This window comes from Balaenoptera musculus, chromosome 20 (assembly GCF_009873245.2).
Source record: "Balaenoptera musculus isolate JJ_BM4_2016_0621 chromosome 20, mBalMus1.pri.v3, whole genome shotgun sequence".
Lineage (NCBI taxonomy): Eukaryota > Metazoa > Chordata > Mammalia > Artiodactyla > Balaenopteridae > Balaenoptera > Balaenoptera musculus.
In genome coordinates, this window is record NC_045804.1 from 8,179,767 (window position 1) to 8,199,772 (window position 20,006).

Genomic DNA, 20,006 nt, shown 5'->3' on the forward strand with positions numbered 1-20,006 from the left:
ATGTGCACTACCCTCTTCCTGCTCGGCACCTTGGCCATGCTCTGGCGCCGCCGATTCACCAACAGGGTCCAACCGTGAGAAACTGGCTGGGCCACGGGCTGGGGTGGGGGAGAAACTACTGCGCTGGGTTACAGCCAAGCTGAAGGCGGGCGGGGGCTGCCTGGGCTCCAGGGAGGCTGGGAGGGACTTGCAAGGGAGCCCTGAGAGGTTCCCCCTCGAAGTAGGGGGAACTTGGAGCTCTTCAAAGACGCTGGCCACAGCCTCCGGTTCCAGAGCCCAATGTGGCTTAGGTCTTGCAGAGAAGCAGGAGCGGGGTCTGGGGTCTGGGTGCTACCCACAGCTCTACCTGCCTCTTCTCCCTCCCACAGAGAGCCCAGTGGGGTAGATGGAGCAGTTATGGGCAGCAGCCTGGAAACAGACCTCCAGTCCTCAGGCAGGTAAGGCAGAAGAGTCTAGGGTGGAGGAGGAAGGGTGTCGCTAAGGAGGCTGCCGCTGTCCCCTGTCCCTGCCCAGGCCCGGGGGTGTACATGGGTATGTGCATGTGTGCGCGTGTGTGCGCGTGCATGCTTCACGCTGGCCCCTCACCCCAGCTACCCTGTTCACTGTATGCCTAGTGGGCAGGCCGAATGTCTGTTTTCTCCAGTTGGGAATGGGACTCCCAGCCTCTCCTCTGGACCAAAACTTCTCTGCCTTGCTTGTCCTAGTGCGGGGTGGTCCCCAGGGTCCCTTCTGTTGGAAGATGCAGGGGGAGTGGAGAGAGGGGTGAGGCAGAAGCAGCTCTGCGTTGCTTTGCTCGCCTTCCCTTCCCCCTCCCTCTCCCGCTGCCCCCCCCCCCCCCACCCACCCAGCCTCGGCAGCTCCGCTGCCTGAACCTCCAGCAGGATTCGCTGTCCAGTCCCCAATAGAAGGCGCAGGAGGAGCATGACATCATCAGCACTGAATGCCATTGGCTGGGCAGTCCCTGCGGGCAGGACACTGTCTCCAGTGGCCAGAAAGTTAACTCTTCCCTATTCTGGAGCCATGTGGCCTTTACCAGGGGTGAAGATTGGGAAACTTCTGGACTTTTCCTTCCCCGCTGACTAGTGTCCTTTGATGATAGGGGCTCTATGCCCAAGAAAACACTGAAAAATCAGCAAATATTTCTGAAGAACGTACTGTTGGAAATGTTCATTTGTGCCTTTGGGCCCATCTAGCGTGGCGGACCTAGCTGAAGAGTGATATTCTCTGCTGTGGAAGCATCTTCTAGCCCCCGGCGCTGCTTCTCTCACTTCCCTGAAAGGAGGATCAGATGGCTGAGACAGTGAGCACGCATGCTCGCCTGTGCACCCCACGTCTCTTCCAGGGTGTGGGCAATGTGCCTGCAGTGTGCCCCTTGAATACGTCGAGGTTGGCAAGCCGAGAACTTGGGTCTTTCTCTGTGTCTCTGCTCTGACTTCTCAGTCCTTGGGTTCCCCCAGGTTTGGAATATCAGAAGGCCCCCTGGGAAGCCCAGGGCCTGTGCAGGAAGCAGAGTCATTTCTGTGATGCCCTTCCTCGATAGCTGGGCTAGCTGAGAGGGTCACAGTGGTGCCTAATTATGACTACCGGTGAAATGGGCTGACATGTATAAAATGGGCCCTCAAATGCTGACTGGTCCTCACTGTTGAGTTTGGGTCTGGAGCGGGGCAGCCTGAGTTTAAATCCTACCTTCACTCTTACTGAGAGGCTGTGGGCAAATTATGTAATCTTTTTATTCATATGTAAACTGGGATTAATAACAGACTGGTTGTGAGGTTTCTGTGAGGTTTAAATGAGATAACCATTGTAAAGCACTCAGCACAGAGTAACTGCTCAATTAACGCCAGCTCTACTCTTGCTGTTATATGATCAGTGCTTTATTCTTCCCCAGGGGTTTCTCGTACATTAACTCACTCGGAAGTCTCCATGGCCCCAAAGGTTTGGCAGTTCAAGTGTTTCTAGCTCTTGTTATTGGTGCAGGAAGCTGAGGGACAGGGAGACGTAAATGACTTGCTCAACGTCGTGCACCCAATTTGTGGCTGATGTGGGACTGACAGGTCCCTGACTTCAGACGGTCCATCTCCTCGACTGAAATGCCCCTGGACCTCCTGTCAGGAGAGAAAAGGCCAAATCTGGGACCATCTGGCCGGGCCTGGTCTGCTGTGGCCTTGCCAGAAGGAAGCAGTTGCCTATTAACTCCTTGGGACCCAGCTAACTGGAAAAATTGGCCTGCCAACTAACCCCTCCTGCTGATGGTGGCTCCACGGAGGACTGGCCCAGCGGGGCGGTAGACGCGAAAGTTCTGCTCTCCAGTTCCACAGTCATAAATTCCAGTTGGCTTCTGGGGTGCTCCTGTTCCTCAATAGTCGGATGAATCGCTAGGCTTGGGGGCAGGAGGAAGGGGAAGGCTGGAAACGTGGGCGGGTCATCCTCCAGTCTTCTGACTCCGTGTTCTCTTCTGTTTAGAGAGAAAGAACCTCTGAAGTAAGCCCTCGCCTCTTCAGGCGGAGCTCAGCCCCAGGGCCTGGCATCAGCTGGCAGGTAGGGCAGGGTCTGCAGCCTGGAGGAGAGAGGCCAGGGCTGGGGACAAGAAAGGAAGAATACAGAGTACGCAAGGCCTGGCCGTGTGGGAGCAGAGCGGGCTGCCTTCAGCTCTGTGGTCACGATGGAGGTTAAGGGTAGGAGGGTGGACTCCTTCCGTCGGCTCCTACCTTGAGCCTGTTATGTTCCAAGCCACAGGGCAGGGGTTAGTTTTAAGAGAACTACGTGTGATCTCAACAGCATTTTCTAGGCCTGGGGATGGTGGTCCTGCTGGGGGCCTGAGGGGTGTCTAGAGGACTTCTCAGGGAGAGGCAGTGCTCTGGGATGTCCACTCTGAAATACAAGGCCCCGCTCTGGGGTGGGAGAGAGAGCCGACCCGGCTTGGTTTTCTCTTTCAGCTCACGTCCTGGTGTGCCCCCCACCCCCGAAGGACGCCGTGGCGGCAGGAGCTGCAGGAGGGAGACTGGGGAAAGCAGCCTCTGAGCAGGTAGACTCCGCTTCTCGGCCCCCGGACCCACCAGTCTGCGCTCCCCCGAGGCCCGGCTGTGGGGCTCCTGAAGCTGAGCCTGGCCGGGCAGGTGGGAGGGGCAGAGATGCTCAAGCTCTGGGACCGGCTCCCTTCCTCTGAGGAGGCCCAGAGAGAGGGACTCAGTGGGGTCCCCCCATTTAACTCGGGGGCAACCCCCGCCGCCCGGGGCTAGAGGAGGGAACAAGCGGGGAGCGAGGAGACTCCAGAACTGAGGGACAGCGATGGTTCACGTTCACAAAGGAAGGGCTGCCCTTTCACCCTCCGCTGAACCCTCACAACAACGCACGGAGGCTGGTCATATTATTGTCCACGGTTTAGAAATGAGGAAACTCACAGAGAGCTTTGCTAATTTGCCCGGCGTCACCCAGCCAGTAAGTGGAGGACCCCAGGCTCATATGCAGGTTGCAGAGCCCATGCTCTTCACGCCCACAGCGCAGGCCTCCCTGAAGCCACCTGGAAGTCTGCAGCTGCTCAGTGGAAGAAGCCGTTTTACTGGCCTGGCCGCCCATCTTTGGCAGCTCAGCTTGTCCAGGGCTGTGTGGTGTCACTTTGCGATGGTGGCACTCACTTCCTATGACATTTGCCTCTCCCTGGTCCCCAGAGGTCACCCTGCCACTGGCTGCTCTGCTGAAATGATCAATAGGAAATGCCGTTTGGATCTGTGACATGTCTGCCTGCAGCTGGATGGAAGCAACTCACAGCTTGTCCTCGGAGTGTGTTTTCTGTGTGTGTGTGTGCACGCGTGCCCATGTCCCAAATGGGCAGTAGCATGTGGGAAGGGAAAAAGCATGACACTTGTTTCTGTCAATCTGCTGACTGCTCAGTAACGGCGGCGGCCTCCTTTGCCCCCAGCTGCTCTGCCATTTCTCTCTCTTTACCATCCTGCCTGATCCTGAGCAGAGATAAAAGCAGATTTCCGCTTCTGCTCCCTGCGATCCAGGCGCAGACCGCCTTGCAGCCATTCGTCTTCCAAAGCCCCCCCAGACTCCCCCCATGTGCATCTTTCTTCCCCATCCAGCCCCCACTGCCCATCTAGCCGCGAGGCCTCTGCCTGACTGGCCCCCACCCCTGACTTTCAGGAAAGAGGAGCTGGAGGAGTTCTCTAGACAGCAGGAAAGGGTGAGATGCAGCCGACTCGACTCGGGGAACCCACTCTGAAGTGATGGGGAGGAGGAGGCGCAGCCTGCTGGGAGGGGCTGCTGCAGGGAGCCTGGCAGCTCTGTGGGAGCCTCAAAAAGTAGGGCAGGGCGGAGGCAGGGGAAGGGTCTCACCAAGGGAAGGAGCTGCCCACCTGACACGGGCCACGAGTTCGTGACCACCTGTCTCAGCTCCCGTCAGCCTGTCTTTCTCCTGGGAGGCCTCAGCCTTCCTGTGACAGGACTCTCAGGCTGAGGGCCAGAGGGCACTGTTCCTGGGACCCAGTCTGTATTCCCCGATCCTATCTATGCATCCATTCTCTAATCTATCTGCCGTATTCCTGTCACTTCATCCTTGCCTCCGCTCTCTGCCATTTCCAAGTTGCCTGTCTCCTTCCACTGGGCTGAGGAATTGTCAGACCAAGGTCGCCTAGTGGCACCGGGGCTGGCTCACGGCCCAGACGCACATCCACGAGGTGACACCCCTTTGCAGCCCTGTTCTAAGAGCTTGCTCAGGAGCTGAAGGTGCCTCTGGGGACTGGTTCCAGATGGAGGGAGGGAAAGCAAGAGGAAGGGGCTGCTGGAGGTGGGGGGATGTGTCTGCCTGGGCTTGCAGGCTGCCCAGGCCCTGGCAGCCGGGGTGCCATGTGGGCTGGGCGGGAGGGGCTCTCTCCCCCAGGGAGCAGGCTGGCTTCGGTGGGAGCAGATTGTGTTTACACCTTCCCCACACACCCGGCCCACGCTCGCCTCTTCTTCTCAGGGCTCTCCCACCCCTGGGCTCTCTGCACAGTCTGCACATTGGCAGCTCCTGCTGCAGAGTTGCCACCCTCGGCCTAGAGCGCCTCTACGGGAGGCTGCCCGGGACAGAGGCGCCCCTTCCTCGGCCCACCATCTCCTGTCACAGCAGCTGGTAGGAAGCCCGTGCCGGGGGTGGACCCAATGTTCCTAAGAGGCTGAGTCCTTCTCCCCTCCCATTTCCTTGGAAAGAGCCGCTGCTTGGAAATGGGAGCAGGAAAGTTCAGGGGCTTGGTAGACTGACCATAACAGGAAGGGGGGATTAAGGGCAACTCGAGAGACAGAGCTGGGTCACTCCTGGTCCGGGGTGTGGGCTGTTATGAAATAGCGATAAAGGATCTAAGAGGGAGGAGCCCAGAGTCAGAGCACCGGGTTGAAATCTTGACGCCACCACCACTTCCTACCTCTGTGGCCTTGGGTAGGTTACTGAATGTCTCTGTGCCTCAGTTTCCTCATCTATAAGACAGAGATAACAGTAAACCTTCTCACAGGATTATTGTAGTGTTAAATTAGATAATGCGTGTCAAGGGCTTACCATGTTTAGTGAGTGTTCAATATATGTAAGCTAGTGTAATTGTGTTTGTAAACTGTCAACTACTGAACAGTTAGTCATTTCAGAACAATTAGTAGGTTCAGAACAGCTAGAGTCCCTCACCCCCTCCCCACGGCCCTTCCTGGCCTGTCTTTCCACATACACGCCAGCTGGGCAACGGGCAACTCTGAAACAAATGAGAGGACAGCAGAGGGTGGAACTGCTGGGTGGGGGCCACCTAATAAGACCCAGCACCCAGTGAGATGGTACCAGAGCACACCGCTGTTGCTTCTGGGTATCTAGACCCCTGTCCCAACCTCCAGTGGGAGGGTCCTGGCCTGGATACCTTCCCCACAACGGGCTCTGCTTCTCCGAATGAATCTCAGCTCCCAGAGAAGACAGGAGGTGGTTGCCCTGATGCTTTTCCATCCTCCGTCTGAATGCTAATCTCCCCACTGACGGGAGCCTGAGTGACAGGGAGAAGGCTGCCCGGAGCTGCAGGGTGGCCGAGGGCAGCAGCCGGGAGCGAGCGGGGAGGTGCTGTCTGCTACTTCTGTGGCTGCAGCTCAGGGCCACTGCCAGTCTCTCCTGGAGACTGGGACACGACCAGAGAGCTGATGAGGTGCCGGGGGTGGGGCGGGGGAGCAAGGGAAGCAGCCGCCACAGCTGCCTGGCATCACCCTAGGGTGCAGATGCAACCGGGGAGAGTACCCGCCCACCCCAAACGTGTGACCGTGTGTCTACAGGAAGGATAGTCCTGGGCAGGGGCAGAGAGCACAGGCCCCGATCCTAGACTAGGGGGGCACGGCGCCTATCGGAGGCTGGCACAACGGCACAGCACAACAGCAGGGGACCCAACTGGTTCCCCCAGGCTCCCAGGGCCCCTCTGCAGGGCCCTCACTGTTAGGAAGAAGCCCAAGACCTTGAGATAGAGGAAGTAATGCTTCTCTGTGAGCCTCAAAAGAAGGAGAGTAGCCAAGTGGCTCATACTAAGGTTTACTTGAATATAATGATGATGATACTACTAATATTATTAATACTGGCTAATAGGTCTCAGACACTTATTCCGTGCTAGGCGCTGTACCAAGAGCTTTATTCATAAGCATTGTCTCACTTATGAGGCAGGAACTGCTGTTAACCTCATTTACCCAATAAGGAAAGTGAGGTTCACAGAACTCACTCAAGGTCGCTCGCAGCTGGTGGCAAAGCCAGGACCTGTGCCTGGGCAACGTTGATGCCAAAGCTTGTGAGGCTGTCGGGGGAGGAAGGAACTGAGTCTAGAGCGGGGGCTGTGCGGAAAGCCTGGGTTGACCGTCCTCCAGGCACAGGGAACGAGAGCTGCGGCCCCACCCCGGCCGTGCCTCTGCAGGTGGGCCGGGCGGCGTTTGCCAGGGTGAGTCACATGCTCTCTCTTCAGGAACCTGGGGTTCAAGGGTAGACCAGACTCTGGGTCCCGAAAGGCCAGTCCTTGCCTACCAGCTGAGGGGAAGGAGGAGAGCGGCCTTTCCAGGATCAGTCATCCCCTTCAGGGAGGAAGCAGTGACCACCGGCAGGGGTGACAGACGGCGAGGCCAGCACTGGGAGCCACCGCCACTGCCATTCTATCTCCTTCAGCCAGGGCAGAGCCCCTGGGAGGGAGACGATGGCAGCCAGCGGCCCAGCTGGAGGCGGAGCTAGGCGAGGGGGAGCTGTTTGTTTTCGCAGGGGGAGGGCGCAGGGCATGCGGACACAGGAGGTAGCTTCAAGAGGGACCCACGGACAAACTGGAAACAAGTCCTGGCACTTAAGAACCGCAGACCCTCTCTGTGGAATGCACATGCCCCCTAGTGGGGACTAAGCCTAGAGGGTGGAGAGAAAATTAGAAGAAAGAGTTACTGATGACCATGACCTATGAGCCTGGGTAGGAATGGCCAGTCCCATCCTTCTGTGAACACACACACGCCCATTTAACATCACACGCAGAAGCCAGCTAAACTATTAAAGGAAACTATTCGATTTGTTCACTTGCTCCTATCTAACAAGCACGTATTGGGAGCCTACAATGTACAAATCCTGTGTGAGGTGTTGGGAATAAGACAGCGATAAGAGGCAGTGCCTGCCCTGCTAGTTAGTACAAGACCAAGATCCTGGCCTGGGAGGTCCAGTTCTGCCAGCCCAGCCACTGCCTGGTCACTTGACCTTTCCTTCTCTGGACCTCAATCTCCCCATTTAATAGGCATGTGTTGAACCCAGGTGGGCTGGCGCTGGGGATGTAAAGGACTAATGACCATCCTCAGGAAAGGAACTGTCTACTAAGATGAAGGGGATGGACCAGATGACCTCTGGGGGAGCCACAGCTTCTCCCAATCAAAAGAGACTCTGGTGGACTGTGTCTGGAGGTGCTAACAAGGACTCGCTCACTCAACAGACATTCATGGAGTAGACACTGCCAGGCACTGTGGATACAGAAATGAATTAAGACTTCCTGCCACAAACAACCAGAAAACTGAGCAAAATATGAGAAACAGACACTTGACAATGCGCAGCACACAGGACGGTGACCTCATGACTGCCTCAGCGTCTGCCTCAGACAGTTCCCTGCCTGCAGCGTGGGGAGGGTGAGGAGACACGATGAGAGTTCGAGACGGTGCTGGGTGGGGGGCTTTCCAAAGGACATACACACCGATCAATGAGATCCAAAGACAGGACAAAGGTGATTCAGTGGAGGAAGGAAAATCCTTCCAATAGAATACAGAAAGCACTAACCATGAAAGCAAAATGGATAAACTGGACTTGATCAAAACTGGAAAGACTGGGAGATAATATCTCCCAAGCAAGTTTCTGAGAAAGGACCTGTATCCAGAATATATAAAGAACTTTCACAACTCAATAGGAAGATAGGCCAATACAAAAAGGGAGGGTTTTTTATTTATTTATTTATTTATTTATTTATTTATTTATTTATTTATGGCTGTGTTGGGTCTTCGTTTCTGTGTGAGGGCTTTCTCTAGTTGCGGCAAGCGGGGGCCACTCTTCATCGCAGTGCGCGGGCCTCTCACTATCGTGGCCTCTTTTGTTGCGGAGCACAGGCTCCAGACGCGCAGGCTCAGTAGTTGTGGCTCACGGGCCTAGTTGCTCCGTGGCATGTGGGATCTTCCCAGACCAGGGCTCGAACCCGCGTCCCCCGCATTAGTAGGCAGATTCTCAACCACTGCGCCACCAGGGAAGCCCAAAAGGGAGGGTTTTAACAGACACTTCACAAAAAAGTATACATAGGGCCAACAAACACACAGAAAGATGCTCAGCGCCATAGTCAACAGGGAAATGCACATTAAAACCACAGTGAGATATTATGACACACCTACCAGAATGGCTTATTAAAGACTGACCATAACAGGTGTTGGTAAGGGTGTGGAGCAAGTGTAACTCTGTAATATGTTGCTGGGGGAGTGTAAGTGTCACAAAGCACTTGGGAAACCCGTTTGGCAGTTTCCCCTGCAGTTATCTCAGAGGAATGAAAACTTATGTCCACAAAAAGATTTGTACAAAAATGTTCATTGCAGCTTTATTAATCATAGTTCCAAACTGGAAACAGCCCAAAGGTCCACCAACATGCACGGGAATAAAAATGTTGTGGTATATTCATACAATGGAATAATATTCAGTAATTAAAAAGGAAATGAACTACTGATGTAAGCCACAACACGGGTAATTGAGAGAAGCCAGACACAAAAGAGTACCTACTGTGTGACTCCATTTATATGAAATTCTAGAACAGGCAAAACTAATCTACAGTGACAGAAAGCAGATCAGTGGTTGTCTGGGGCCAGGGTTGTATGGAGACTTGAGTGTAAAAGGGTGTGAAGGGGATCTCTGGGTGATGAAAATGTTCTACATTGTGATGGGGTTGTGACTGCATAGGTGTATTCCTTATTGGACTACTGCACTGTACATTTTAAATGGATGCATTTTATTGTATGTAAATTACACCTCAAAAAAGATGACTTAAAGAGTTTCAAAAAAAAACCCAAAAAACAAGAACAAAGACTTGACTCTTGCCTTGCTCACTGTCTAGTAGAAAAGCCAGACACGAAAACAAATAATCATAAAACAGTGAGTATTAAAAGAAGTATGTATGTTTACATAGTAAGAGTGCCGCTTACTGAGTGCTTCCCTAGTGCCCGGCCGTGCTAGATGCTTTGCATGCACAATCCTAAGACCGTCCTGTGGGGTTTGGGAGAGGCTCTGCCTCCTCCTGTTGCAGATAAGGAGCCTTAGAGAGAGGTGAAGTCATCTGCTTGGGGTTACTCAGCTCGAATCAGCAGAGCGTGTGCTAAACCAGCCTGCTGTGGGGACGCTGAGGAAAGAGCTAGGGGACTGCTTGAGCACCTCAGGTAAGATTTCGCAAGGGGATACTGAAGCATGAGTTGGGATTTGCTACGCAGAGGGAAGGATGAAGGGAAGGAAATGTCAAGGCAAAGGAAACAAACAGCATGAGCAAAGGTGCTGCAGCAGTTGTGAGAAGGCAGGGTTTCTGGGAAGGAGAGATGTGTCCAGAAAACAGCAGAAGAGGTCAATGGGATATTACGTATTCTTCAAATTCACTTATTTTTTTAAAAACCCATTAATAATTTTATGAGAGGCAACAGATCTGCCGAGCAGGCGAGTGAAATGTGTGCTATTGGTCAACACAGGAAAGAATCCACCGCAACCCAAGGTCATCCATTCTCAATAATTAGGGTACGTGTTGTTCCGTTTTTTCTCCTCCAGGAAGTTAAAGCTATGTTCAATGGTCCCGGATTTCTGCTGAACAGGATTTGTGGCCCTCTTTCACAGTCCTGAGAAATTGAAGGGAAAAACGTCCTCTATGCTTTTATAATGGGCTTTCTAGCTGGATGAATTAGAATCACCAGAGTTAACAAAACATGATCCACTGTCATAGCATATTTTTCCAGGAAATCCAGCACAGCAGTTAAGACCATAGGTTTGGAGGCTAGATTGAGTTCTCAGTGCCCCTACTTACTAATGACTTTCATCTTTCTGCACTTTGGCTGCAAAACGGGGGATAATGACAGGGCTGTTGTGAGAGTCAAATGAGAGAGCAAACTGAAGGTGCTTAGAGTCATCGAGTTTTATACATTAAATACGGGCAGCTTTTTGTATGTCACTCAGATCTCAATAAAGTGGTTTTTTAAAAAAGGTGTTTAGAGCAGTGCCTGGCACGGAGTCAACACTGTACACCAGCTGTTACTTTTTTTCAGGATGGTAATTTGAGTGTGTCAGTTCCTCTTTATTTTGCCACGACCCATTCTTCCAGAGAATAATCATTAAAAAAAAAAAAAATTTCGGAAAATGTCGATCATATCATTTAGGATGATTTTGGTTCTTTTTATTTTTCTTTTTTTGGCTGAGTTGGGTCTTCGTTGCTGCTCGTGGGCTTTCTCTAGTTGCAGCAAGCAGGGGCTACTCTTCCTTGCGGTGCGCGGGCTTCTCATTGCGATGGCTTCTCTTGTTGCGGAGCACGGGCTTTAGGCGCATGTGCTTCAGTAGTTGTGGCACACGGGCTCAGTAGTTGTGGCGCACAGGCTTAGTTGCTCCGCGGCATGTGGGATCTTCCCGGACCAGGGCTCGAACCCGTGTCCCCTGCACTGGCAGGCAGATTCTTAACCTCTGTGCCACCAGGGAAGCCCAGGATGATCCTGGTTCTAACAGAACACCCAACTTGAGACGGCTTAAACGACACGGAGGTTTCTTTCTTAAATCTCACACTCTGTATTTCACTGAACCTAAGATGCCATTGCTCAAAAGATGCCTCCCACATTCAGAAACACTAACATGTAAAAATACGTGTCTCTGAATCAAACAAAAGGTCTGAAGGCAGGGGGCTTCGGGACTGGTTTCTCCAGCAGTTCAAAAGCATCTTCAAGGGTTCATGCTCTTGTCTCCTCTCTGCCACCGCAGACCTTCCGCTCTTGCTGGGAAACGGGCCTCACGGATACAAGATGGCTTCGGTGGTCTCAGGCATCTCCTCACGATGTCCCAAAGCCGGAAGAGAGGCTACTGTTACTAAAAACTAGAAAACGTTCCCAAACCTGGCAGAACTGCGCCGCAGACCCTTTCCTGAAACCATTCCTGGCAAAGGGAATAGCTTTCTATGGCCGACTAATCAAGATGCACTCCTTTGGGCAGGGCAGGGGCTTGCCCAGTAGCTCTGCTGTTTGTAAGACGGAGGAAGGACAGCTGCAGGACTAAGAGTGCCTGCCACACGGGTGAACTTCCCGGGATATCACTGGTGCAACTGCTCCCATTTAAGCAGCCAGCTGCTTGGGCTATACCTACCCTCCTCATGTTTTTACTAATAAAATTAAAGATTCCTTTTCAGGTTAAGAAATTCACCTCAATATTTAAAGACTCTGTTTTCTATATGTGGGTTTCGGATACCATGTCTTAAATCCTAGCAGTGACTGGAACTCAGTGAGCTGACCGCCTGAGCACAGCAGGCCAGCTGACCGGATTTCCCCTTTGCACTCAGAGCCAAGGTCCCTTGAACGGCCCTGGGGACTCTTGCCCTGTTCAGCTTGTGATCTACTTCTGTCACTTATCACTAGACTGTGTGACTCTTTCCATTTAATAAATATAGGTCTACACCGGCCTTGAATAATGTAAAACTCAAACGTCCTAGACCTCACCAGCAACGAGTGCAAATGAAGTCACACTGGCATTAGCATTTCCGTCTCAAGAGCTCTGAGCCCTTGCCTGCTTATTCAGGAATTCTGGTGCATTCTTTGACGTCTTTCCCAGTTATTTCTGGATTGCCTAAGCAGTGCACCTGACATGTGCTCAGACACAAGGCCTCTCATTGCATTTTGCTCTGGCCACTTGGCCACAGCCCAGCAGCCCGTGACACTGCCATCCGCCGTGAGCCTGCTGCGGTTCCACTAAGTGCCCTGTCAGGTGTGAAAGCTACACTGTGGCCTCTGGCACAGTGGCCCTTCTCGAGCTGTGACAAGTGGCCCTCACTGCACACTGGGTGGCAACTAGTCTGGGACCCAAGACAGACCTGCCAGAGCCCAGAGCCTCTGCCTTTCACAGATCAGCTCCTGCAGGCTCTCAGCCTCACTCTTCCTGCCAGAAAGTGGCTCGAAACAGTGCAACAGGTGCCCATCATTCCCTCCCAGTTTCCTCCCTAACCACCCATGCAAACACACAAAATCCCTCTTCCTTCCCCTTCCCCCCAAACCAAAAACCCTTATATATAAGATCCATTTATATATATATATATACACACGGTGCAGTATAACTTTGTGGTAAAAGCACAGACTCTACAGGCTGGGATCAAACCCTGACACCACCAGTTACTAGTTGTGTAAACTGGGGCAAGTTTCATCATCTCTCAATGCTTCTGTTTCCTCATCTGTAAAACGGGGGTAGTGATAATGCACTGCACTGTGCAGTGGTGAGGATTAAACGAATTAATATCCGTAAAGTACTCAAGGAGTGAATGGCACACAGTAAGTGCTATGAAGTGTTAGCTATCATTATTGTTTTGCCTGCAGATCACCTGCCTACACACAAGTAGCTTTTGGCAAATTCCGAACTTAGAGTCTGAGATGAAAGAAATTTAGTTTGCAGGGACAGACCCCATTCTTTCTTTCGGTATTATACAAAATAATCTGTCTTCAAGGGTAAGATAGAGAAACGTAAGGGCCAATTTCACACGACAGAAGCTATTGCTGAGTTAATGATTATATTTGTGGAGTACTTACTGTGAGCAGAGGTAGTGGAATACCAACTAGGCCTGTGAGGAAATTAAAAAGAAAAAACAAATTAAAATAGACTTCTGCCTTGAAGAGCTCACAATCCAATTGAGGGAGGCAAACATTAACAAATGTGGTAACTTGAAAATAAGTACCCACAGTGTATTACCATATACAGAACAATTTAATCCAGACTCAGTGCCACTGAGATCACTGCTGAACGGCTGATGAGCATGGGGAGAAGGTAACGCAGAAAAGCCTTCGTGGTCTTGCAAGTTTAAACCAATTTCCAAATAGGTGTAAATTCTGGCTCTGACTCTAGTTGTTGTTTCGCCCTTTTGTTATTTCAAAAATGAAGCCGGGGTGATTACCTGAAAATCAACACTCAGGAGTAGCAGAGGGTATTACACTATTTCTCAGTTCTTTTCGTAATTTTATTATTTTTCCTTGTCGGAATTAAAGCCACACCCCAGAGGCGGCGGCGGGACCTGTGGCGCGGGGATAAGCCCCCGGGTTCAGGGTAATTTAGAGCCCGGCCCAGCCCGTCGCTCTCGGGCGCCCTCTGCCGGCCGCGCCCGTGCCCCACTGCTCTCGCCCCAACTAAGAGCAACTGAGCGGGACGTCGAACAATTCCCCGGGAATCTCCCTCCTCTTCGCTAACGCAGCCAACCACCCCAGACGAACTCGCCCCGCCCCAAATAAAATCCGCAGAGCAATTAAGAACGAAATCCGGCAGGGCCTCAGTTCCCTCAACCGTTCCTCTCGTGAAGTCCCCTCGAGTTTTCTGCGACCTCCACCGCCCACCCAGTCTCGGCCAGGAACACCCTGTTCACTCAATAGATAAATGGCTTTGTGGCCGAAGCGACAGTCCATCTCCGTTTTCTAACGGCCGTGGTTCTATACAGAGCAGGCCTCCCACCCCGGGCTCTCTACTGTCCCTGGCGGCGGCCACCAGTTAATCCCGGGTCCAGAGCCGCGCTGAGGACGCGGCTGCCCCGCAACGGCGGCTGTTTGCACTACATTTCCCATCAGCCTTTTCTCAACAGCGCGAGAGTTCCGGTGAGACTGCCGCGAAGAACTTGCGCGCAGGCGCGGGCTTTCTCTCTTTTCGGGGCCGGTCTCGTGGCTGGAAGACATGGGGGCCTCAGGCTGGTCCGAGATAGGCCAGCAACCTCGGACCTTTGGCGGCGGTAAGGCTGCGGAGGTGGGAAAACGGGGTCTTTGTTGACACGGCGCTAACACACTTGGCTGCCCCCTCCTCGAAGGAGAAATGGTGACGCTTAAGCCTGGTCTCCCCGCCAATAGGGTGGTTGGGAGGATTAGCTGAGATAACTGGGAAAACGCTTTCCAAAGGGCGCGAGTTTTCATTACTGAGGGGGGAGAACCCAAGCCCACCTTGGCGTCGGAGCGGCCCTCCTGGGGGAGAGCGGCCCTTCCGTATTGCGCAGCTCCCGCGCCCCCCTCCCCGGCCTCGCAGACACCCATGTGCTGAGCTCGCAGCCCCAGCGGCCTTGCAGGTCCCCAGGTGTTTACACGGGGCAGACTGACAGGGACGGTTCTCAGTTCACTTCAGGGGTGTTAACGGCTGAATACTTCGCCTCCTCCTCGAGTGCCTTGAGGACGGCCCCAGTCAGTTTTTATGTAACTCCACAGATGGTAACCAATGGGATGGTAGACTTTGTTTGGAAAGCCGTAGGCCGTAGTTTTACAACGACCCTTAACATGCTCATGTTTTCGTTCCCCACAGGCCTTTGTTTGGCATCTGCAGAGACGGTGAGAAGCCGACGTGCACGTTGAAGCTTAAAAACTAGCGAATGGAACCCTGAAATGAGTAAGAATGGATGCAGGCAAGACCTGGGTGGGCACCAGAAGTGGGAAAGGTGAGATGGTGTGAAGGCCTACCACATACCGCCCCCTCACACTCTGTTCTGAAGTTCAGCTCGGTGAATCCGGGTTGACACAGAGGTCCGGTTAGGGTCCTGCCTAGAATCCAGAGGTGAGGATGGCCTGAGCCAGTGTAATCGGGGCCACTAGGTGTCACTGAAATCGAAGTGGATGCCACTGCGTACAGGGGTGAAAGGAAGACTTGGAAAATGAGGTTTGGTTGGCCGGGATTTAGAAATGTTTTGTTACTGGTTGAGCTGAGGATGATTTAAAGTTATCCCTGTCTGAAAGGACATCTTTTGTGAGGAGTTCTGACTTGCTGAGGCTCAACTTTTTTAAACACCGTTCTTGAGAATCAGTATCTTAAGTTTGTTTCTGTGAGAATGAAGTGTGTTATGCATATTTCTCTTTTAGGTTAAAGATGTTGGCTGTGGACTTGGAAAAAAGTCACATGAAAACCATCATCCAGAGATACTGAGTGTGAGGATCTTCGTGATGAAATTTCTCTAAAAGGTAAGAGTTTTTGCTCTTTCACAGAATTGCGTAGGTTATGATCCCTTTAAGTATTGGTCTGTTAGATTCCGAGATGTGTGGGTCTTCCAGGATTATTAGTGGCCGGATGAGAGAAGTGGTATGGAACTCTTTGCTAGATCCCTTGCCAAGCAGCCTCACAGGGTTTGTTACAACCCTACATGAGGTAGATATTTTCCCTGAGTTGCTACTGAGTAAGTAAAGGGAGACAATGAGTTCACTCACGCATAGTTACACGGCTAGGGTTTATTTATTTATTTTTTTTAAAGAACCATAAAAATATAGCTAATTGATTTTGGGAGGTAAGGGGGCGTTATTATTACTATTAAGCTTTTTTTTTTTTTTAATTTAGAAAATGTCACTGATTTAATGTTAGTTGTAAAGAGGTGTGTCTCAACCAGATTGTAACAAAATTACCGCAGCTTATTCCAAAAGAAACTATTAAGCTTTATTGAGGTATAGTTGAACAACTAGTTATTGAGTTAGGCCAGTGGTTCTCAACTAGGGGTCAGGGTGCGCTGGGACGCCCCGAAGTACCCTGCAGTGCGCAAGACAGCCCCCACGACAAAGAGCTAGCCACCCAAAGCGTCGGTAGGTTGAAACCCTGTGTTAGACTAACTTGAGAGATCTAGACTCCAGTCTCAGCCTGTTACCAGGTGACCGCACCAGAGCCTTATTTCTTCAGTTTGTAAAAACAGGAATGGTGCTTCTCAAACCTGGCTGTGCACCTACAGAGGTTTGAAGTAGTACACACGTTCCTGGACCCCACCTCCGGCCATGATGAGATGGCTCTGGAGTGCAGCCCAAGAATCGTGTGTGGCCATTTAAGAGCGGGTACGGAGGAACAGTTAGATGATCTGATCTACTTTTAGCTCAGGGATTTTTATGACAGCAAGATTATAGTACTGGCTGTTTTTAAGTAGCTCTCAGGGCAGATCTATAATCCCTGTTTTAAAGCACTGAAAGCCACATGGTTGCTCTGCAGTATTGTTTTGCACACAGAGGTGAGTGAAGGAGAAATGACCTTGTTTGATGTCGATTCCTCTTGGCATCAGGTACCCTTTGTGCAGCTGGCCTTCAGTGGTCTGGCTGAAAGAAGTAATCCACACTGTCTCAGGCATTTTACTGACACCAGAAAGACGCTGGAATATATATGCCATACTTGGCTGCTAGACACTTTGTGCTAAGGGAGACCCTGGCTTTAAAAGGACAGGACCTGTCAGCGTGTCGGGTCTGGGCTGCTGGGTACAGCTGGGCACAGTGCTGCGGCCTGGCTGAGGGGTGGGCGCTGAGTCCATGATGATATGAAGTTATCCCTGTCTGAAGGCAAAGAAAGGCCTTTCTGTGTGGAATTTGTATATCTGAGACTCAGTTTCCCAAGTCTGCTTTAGAGAAAATTTAGGCCTGGTTTCTTTGTTTTTTTAATGCTTGATTTAAAAGTGAGCTACCTGAGAGAGATTGTGTATATCTTCTTGAATAGGTTTTTCTTTGCAATTTCTCCTCGCCAGGTACAGTCTCAGCCTCAGTTTGAGGCCGAAAAGGATGCTCCAGAACAAGACACTATCTAGCAGCAGTGCCGTTTCAGCTGCCCTGGACCCGAGGCGGAATTTCTCTCGTGTGTGTAATACAGAAGATCTTTGGAACAGGCTTGGGTGGAGTGTTCTTTTTGCTGCCCCTGTGCTGGCCTTTGAGTTGTGCTGAGTGACAGGGAGACTTTGACATAGGTTTGTTTTCTTCGCTAGGTGTCTGCAGTGAGTGAGACAGAATTGAACTGCTTTGGCTGAAGCAAGTGAAATGATGATTCTTCTCCTGTTGTTTGTAAGCTTTCTCTTTCCATCTTACATGTCCCAAAGAAGCCCCACAAGCCTATGATGGTTAGTTATCCCTGTCTGAAAATCTCAACTGAGGGAAAACAATCTGCTCTGAGGCTTAAGGGGCTGGCCCTGTGCTCTTAAAAGAAGTTCAGGCTCTATAAGGGATCGAATTGAATGGACTCCAAAGGGAATTGTGCATACCCTGCCAAGACCCCAGTCCTAATGCATCACCCCTCTGCAGCTTGAAAACCAGTGGTGTGGCTGCCCTGTCACACTTTAGGCCCCTTGATTAATGGCTCTGAGGGCACAGGCTATAAGAGGTGGCAGAAATGGGCAAGTGGCCCAGATTTGGTTTATACTCTTACTGTGGAATGAAAGAGTGCTTGTCACATATTTCAAGAAAATGAATGCGCTGTTTGAAACAGACGAGAATGGCAGATGTATGCCAGCTGTGGCAGTGAGAACACTTCAGGACTATCTGACCTCTTGCCCTTGCACCGTATCCTGACATTCAGGAAAGACGGTGTACAGTGGCACTAGCAGAGTGATTTGGTTTCCAGGTGCTTTGTTAACACCAGGGAGCTCTCCTGGCATTAGCTCAGCTCTGTCTGAATGGCATGGCTGGCATGTGAGCAAGAGAGTAGCAAAGTGGTGCTGGGCTTTGTTCCCATTTAAATGCCAGGCTTGAACCGGACACAGATTGCCTTTCTTTTCTGTTGAAGCTGGGAGGTGTGTGCAGCTCTTTATACGTAAGGTCACATATTTGTTCGGTCACCAAGGAAGCTATATTTGGAGTGAGATTTAAAGAGCCTGAAAACCGGTCCAAGCAGCTTATAGCTGGAAGTAAAACAAAGCGAAAGGACGTGTTAGCAAGTGGGAAAGTCTACCTGCTGGGTTGTAGTCTGCTTCTGAGTGGACTTGACTGCTCTGTGGGACCCAAGTGAACCTGTAGGTTTGTTTCTGTTTTTGTTTTTTTTAAGCTGTGCCGCACAACTTGTGGGGTCTTAGTTCCTCAACCAGGGCTTGAACCCTGGCCCTTGGCAGTGAGAGTGATGAGTCCTAACCACTGGACTGCCAGGGAATTCCCGAACCCGTAGGTTTGACTCCGGAGGGGGTTGAATATAAATGTCGCCAGCACTTCATGGCTGCTCTTCACTGGCGCTGGCCACTTGCCAGATTCTGCTCCCTCAGATCCCAGTCTCCCGAAAAGGAGAGTCGTCTGGGACCTACCAGGCTGCACTGAATTGATCTGGTTGTGCCTTCCACACACGCACACACACACGCATAATGATTGACTGCTTAGAATGAGTTCCTCTAGGATTACCAATTTTTAAATTAGTTTTTTCTTTAAATTTAACCTTCAGTTTTGAGTCTCTTAGTTTGCTGCATCAAATGATTCTTTGGTTTTATAGGTTGCCTCCCAGTGATGCCAGATGGGATCAGTACAGCCCCAAGTGCTAGTTGCTAATGCCTATAAAATACCACCCTCCCCCACCAAAGGAGAATCATTTAAGAGTTCTTTGGATTTCGTCTTCAAAAGTAGCCAAAGAATTCAAGTGACAGGGTATCCCAGAAAATTGTTTGCAGTTAGTGAAATTAGGGTATAAATAAGAATATTCAGAATACTACACACACAGTTTAGGTGATCTTGGTATAGTGGTGGGACAGCAGTGATTATAAAATTAAGTAATTAACGTGCATGCTCTGTTGGGGGAGACTGAAGGGAAAGAGGTGTTCAGCCTAGAAAAACATTTGTCAGTGGATTTCCTATGAAGTCAATGTGTCTTGGGTTTAACTTTGAAACAAATTAAAAAATTTAAAAACTGACTTACTAGCATTTGTGGATTTCAGATTGAGACCCATGTAAAAGCAATGTTTTATTCTGTGACTCAGCGTATTCTTTTATAAGTGAAAGTTTCAGAGAAGAATAGTTGCGGGTAACAGGATGCAATCAGATGTTTTGGTGTTTTTAAGTTTCCCACTAAATTGATCTTATACCCCTCTAACCGGTTGACAGGTTTTGGTAACTACAGATGTGATGGGAATAGGGAAAAATAAAGTATGGATAAAAATGGGTCCAGGCATCGGGAAGCTATGGTTTCTCAAGTAGCTGCTTTAGTCATTAAAGCCTAAATGTCCATTCACTTAATCACGTCTCAATTTCTAAAGTAGCATTTTGATTCATCGCTCTTGTTAGGTGTGCTGATAGGATCATCCCTTCAAAACCACAGACCCAAGGGCCAGGTTTTGGGCAGGGAGGCTCTTGCCTACCAGACCTGTGGAGACATCCCCCCGCCCCCTCCACTGCCTTGCTGGGTACGGTGTGTAGCAACATCAGACTAGACATCAGGACAGTAAATCCCAGTGTTTGCTTAAGGGGTAGTATGGTGATAACTCAGTTGGTTTACACTTCTAATAGAAGCCCATGTAATCTAAAATAAAACTGCCTATATCAAGTCAAATTATTGAAGCCATGATGTTCAGTGTCCGATAATGAGGGTTCATTACCCA

General features: G+C 50.9%; 1 protein-coding gene, 1 long non-coding RNA gene and 3 other non-coding genes across 20 annotated transcripts in view; all 5 read left to right on the forward strand.

Annotated features, from left to right (window-relative positions):
• Positions 1 to 11,838, forward strand: PRCD (photoreceptor disc component). The gene is made up of 5 exons (XM_036837042.1): positions 1 to 74; positions 369 to 437; positions 2,464 to 2,538; positions 2,937 to 3,025; positions 11,471 to 11,838. Exons 1-3 carry the CDS (start codon positions 1 to 3, stop codon positions 2,483 to 2,485), a joined length of 165 nt encoding a protein of 54 aa, XP_036692937.1. The 3' UTR covers positions 2,486 to 2,538; positions 2,937 to 3,025; positions 11,471 to 11,838.
• A 2,530-nt stretch (positions 11,839 to 14,368) lies between these two features.
• Positions 14,369 to 20,006, forward strand: part of LOC118886805 — a 112,806-nt gene continuing 107,168 nt past the window's right edge. For 10 of the 16 annotated variants that reach the window (XR_005017804.1, XR_005017803.1, XR_005017800.1 and 7 more), the window contains exons 1-4: positions 14,369 to 14,456; positions 15,014 to 15,097; positions 15,565 to 15,663; positions 17,190 to 17,499. This is a non-coding gene — a long non-coding RNA (uncharacterized LOC118886805). Of the gene's footprint in view, positions 14,457 to 15,013; positions 15,147 to 15,564; positions 15,664 to 17,189; positions 19,955 to 20,006 lie in introns of those variants that run through there. The other 6 variants (XR_005017811.1, XR_005017808.1, XR_005017807.1 and 3 more) reach the window with 6 other exon arrangements.
• On the forward strand, positions 15,403 to 15,480 carry LOC118887559. Its single transcript, XR_005018039.1, has one exon. It is a non-coding gene; the product is annotated as a small nucleolar RNA R38 (small nucleolar RNA).
• LOC118887560 lies at positions 16,970 to 17,053 on the forward strand. The gene has a single exon (XR_005018040.1). It is a non-coding gene; the product is annotated as a small nucleolar RNA R38 (small nucleolar RNA).
• Positions 17,542 to 17,614, forward strand: LOC118887561. Its single transcript, XR_005018041.1, has one exon. It is a non-coding gene; the product is annotated as a small nucleolar RNA R38 (small nucleolar RNA).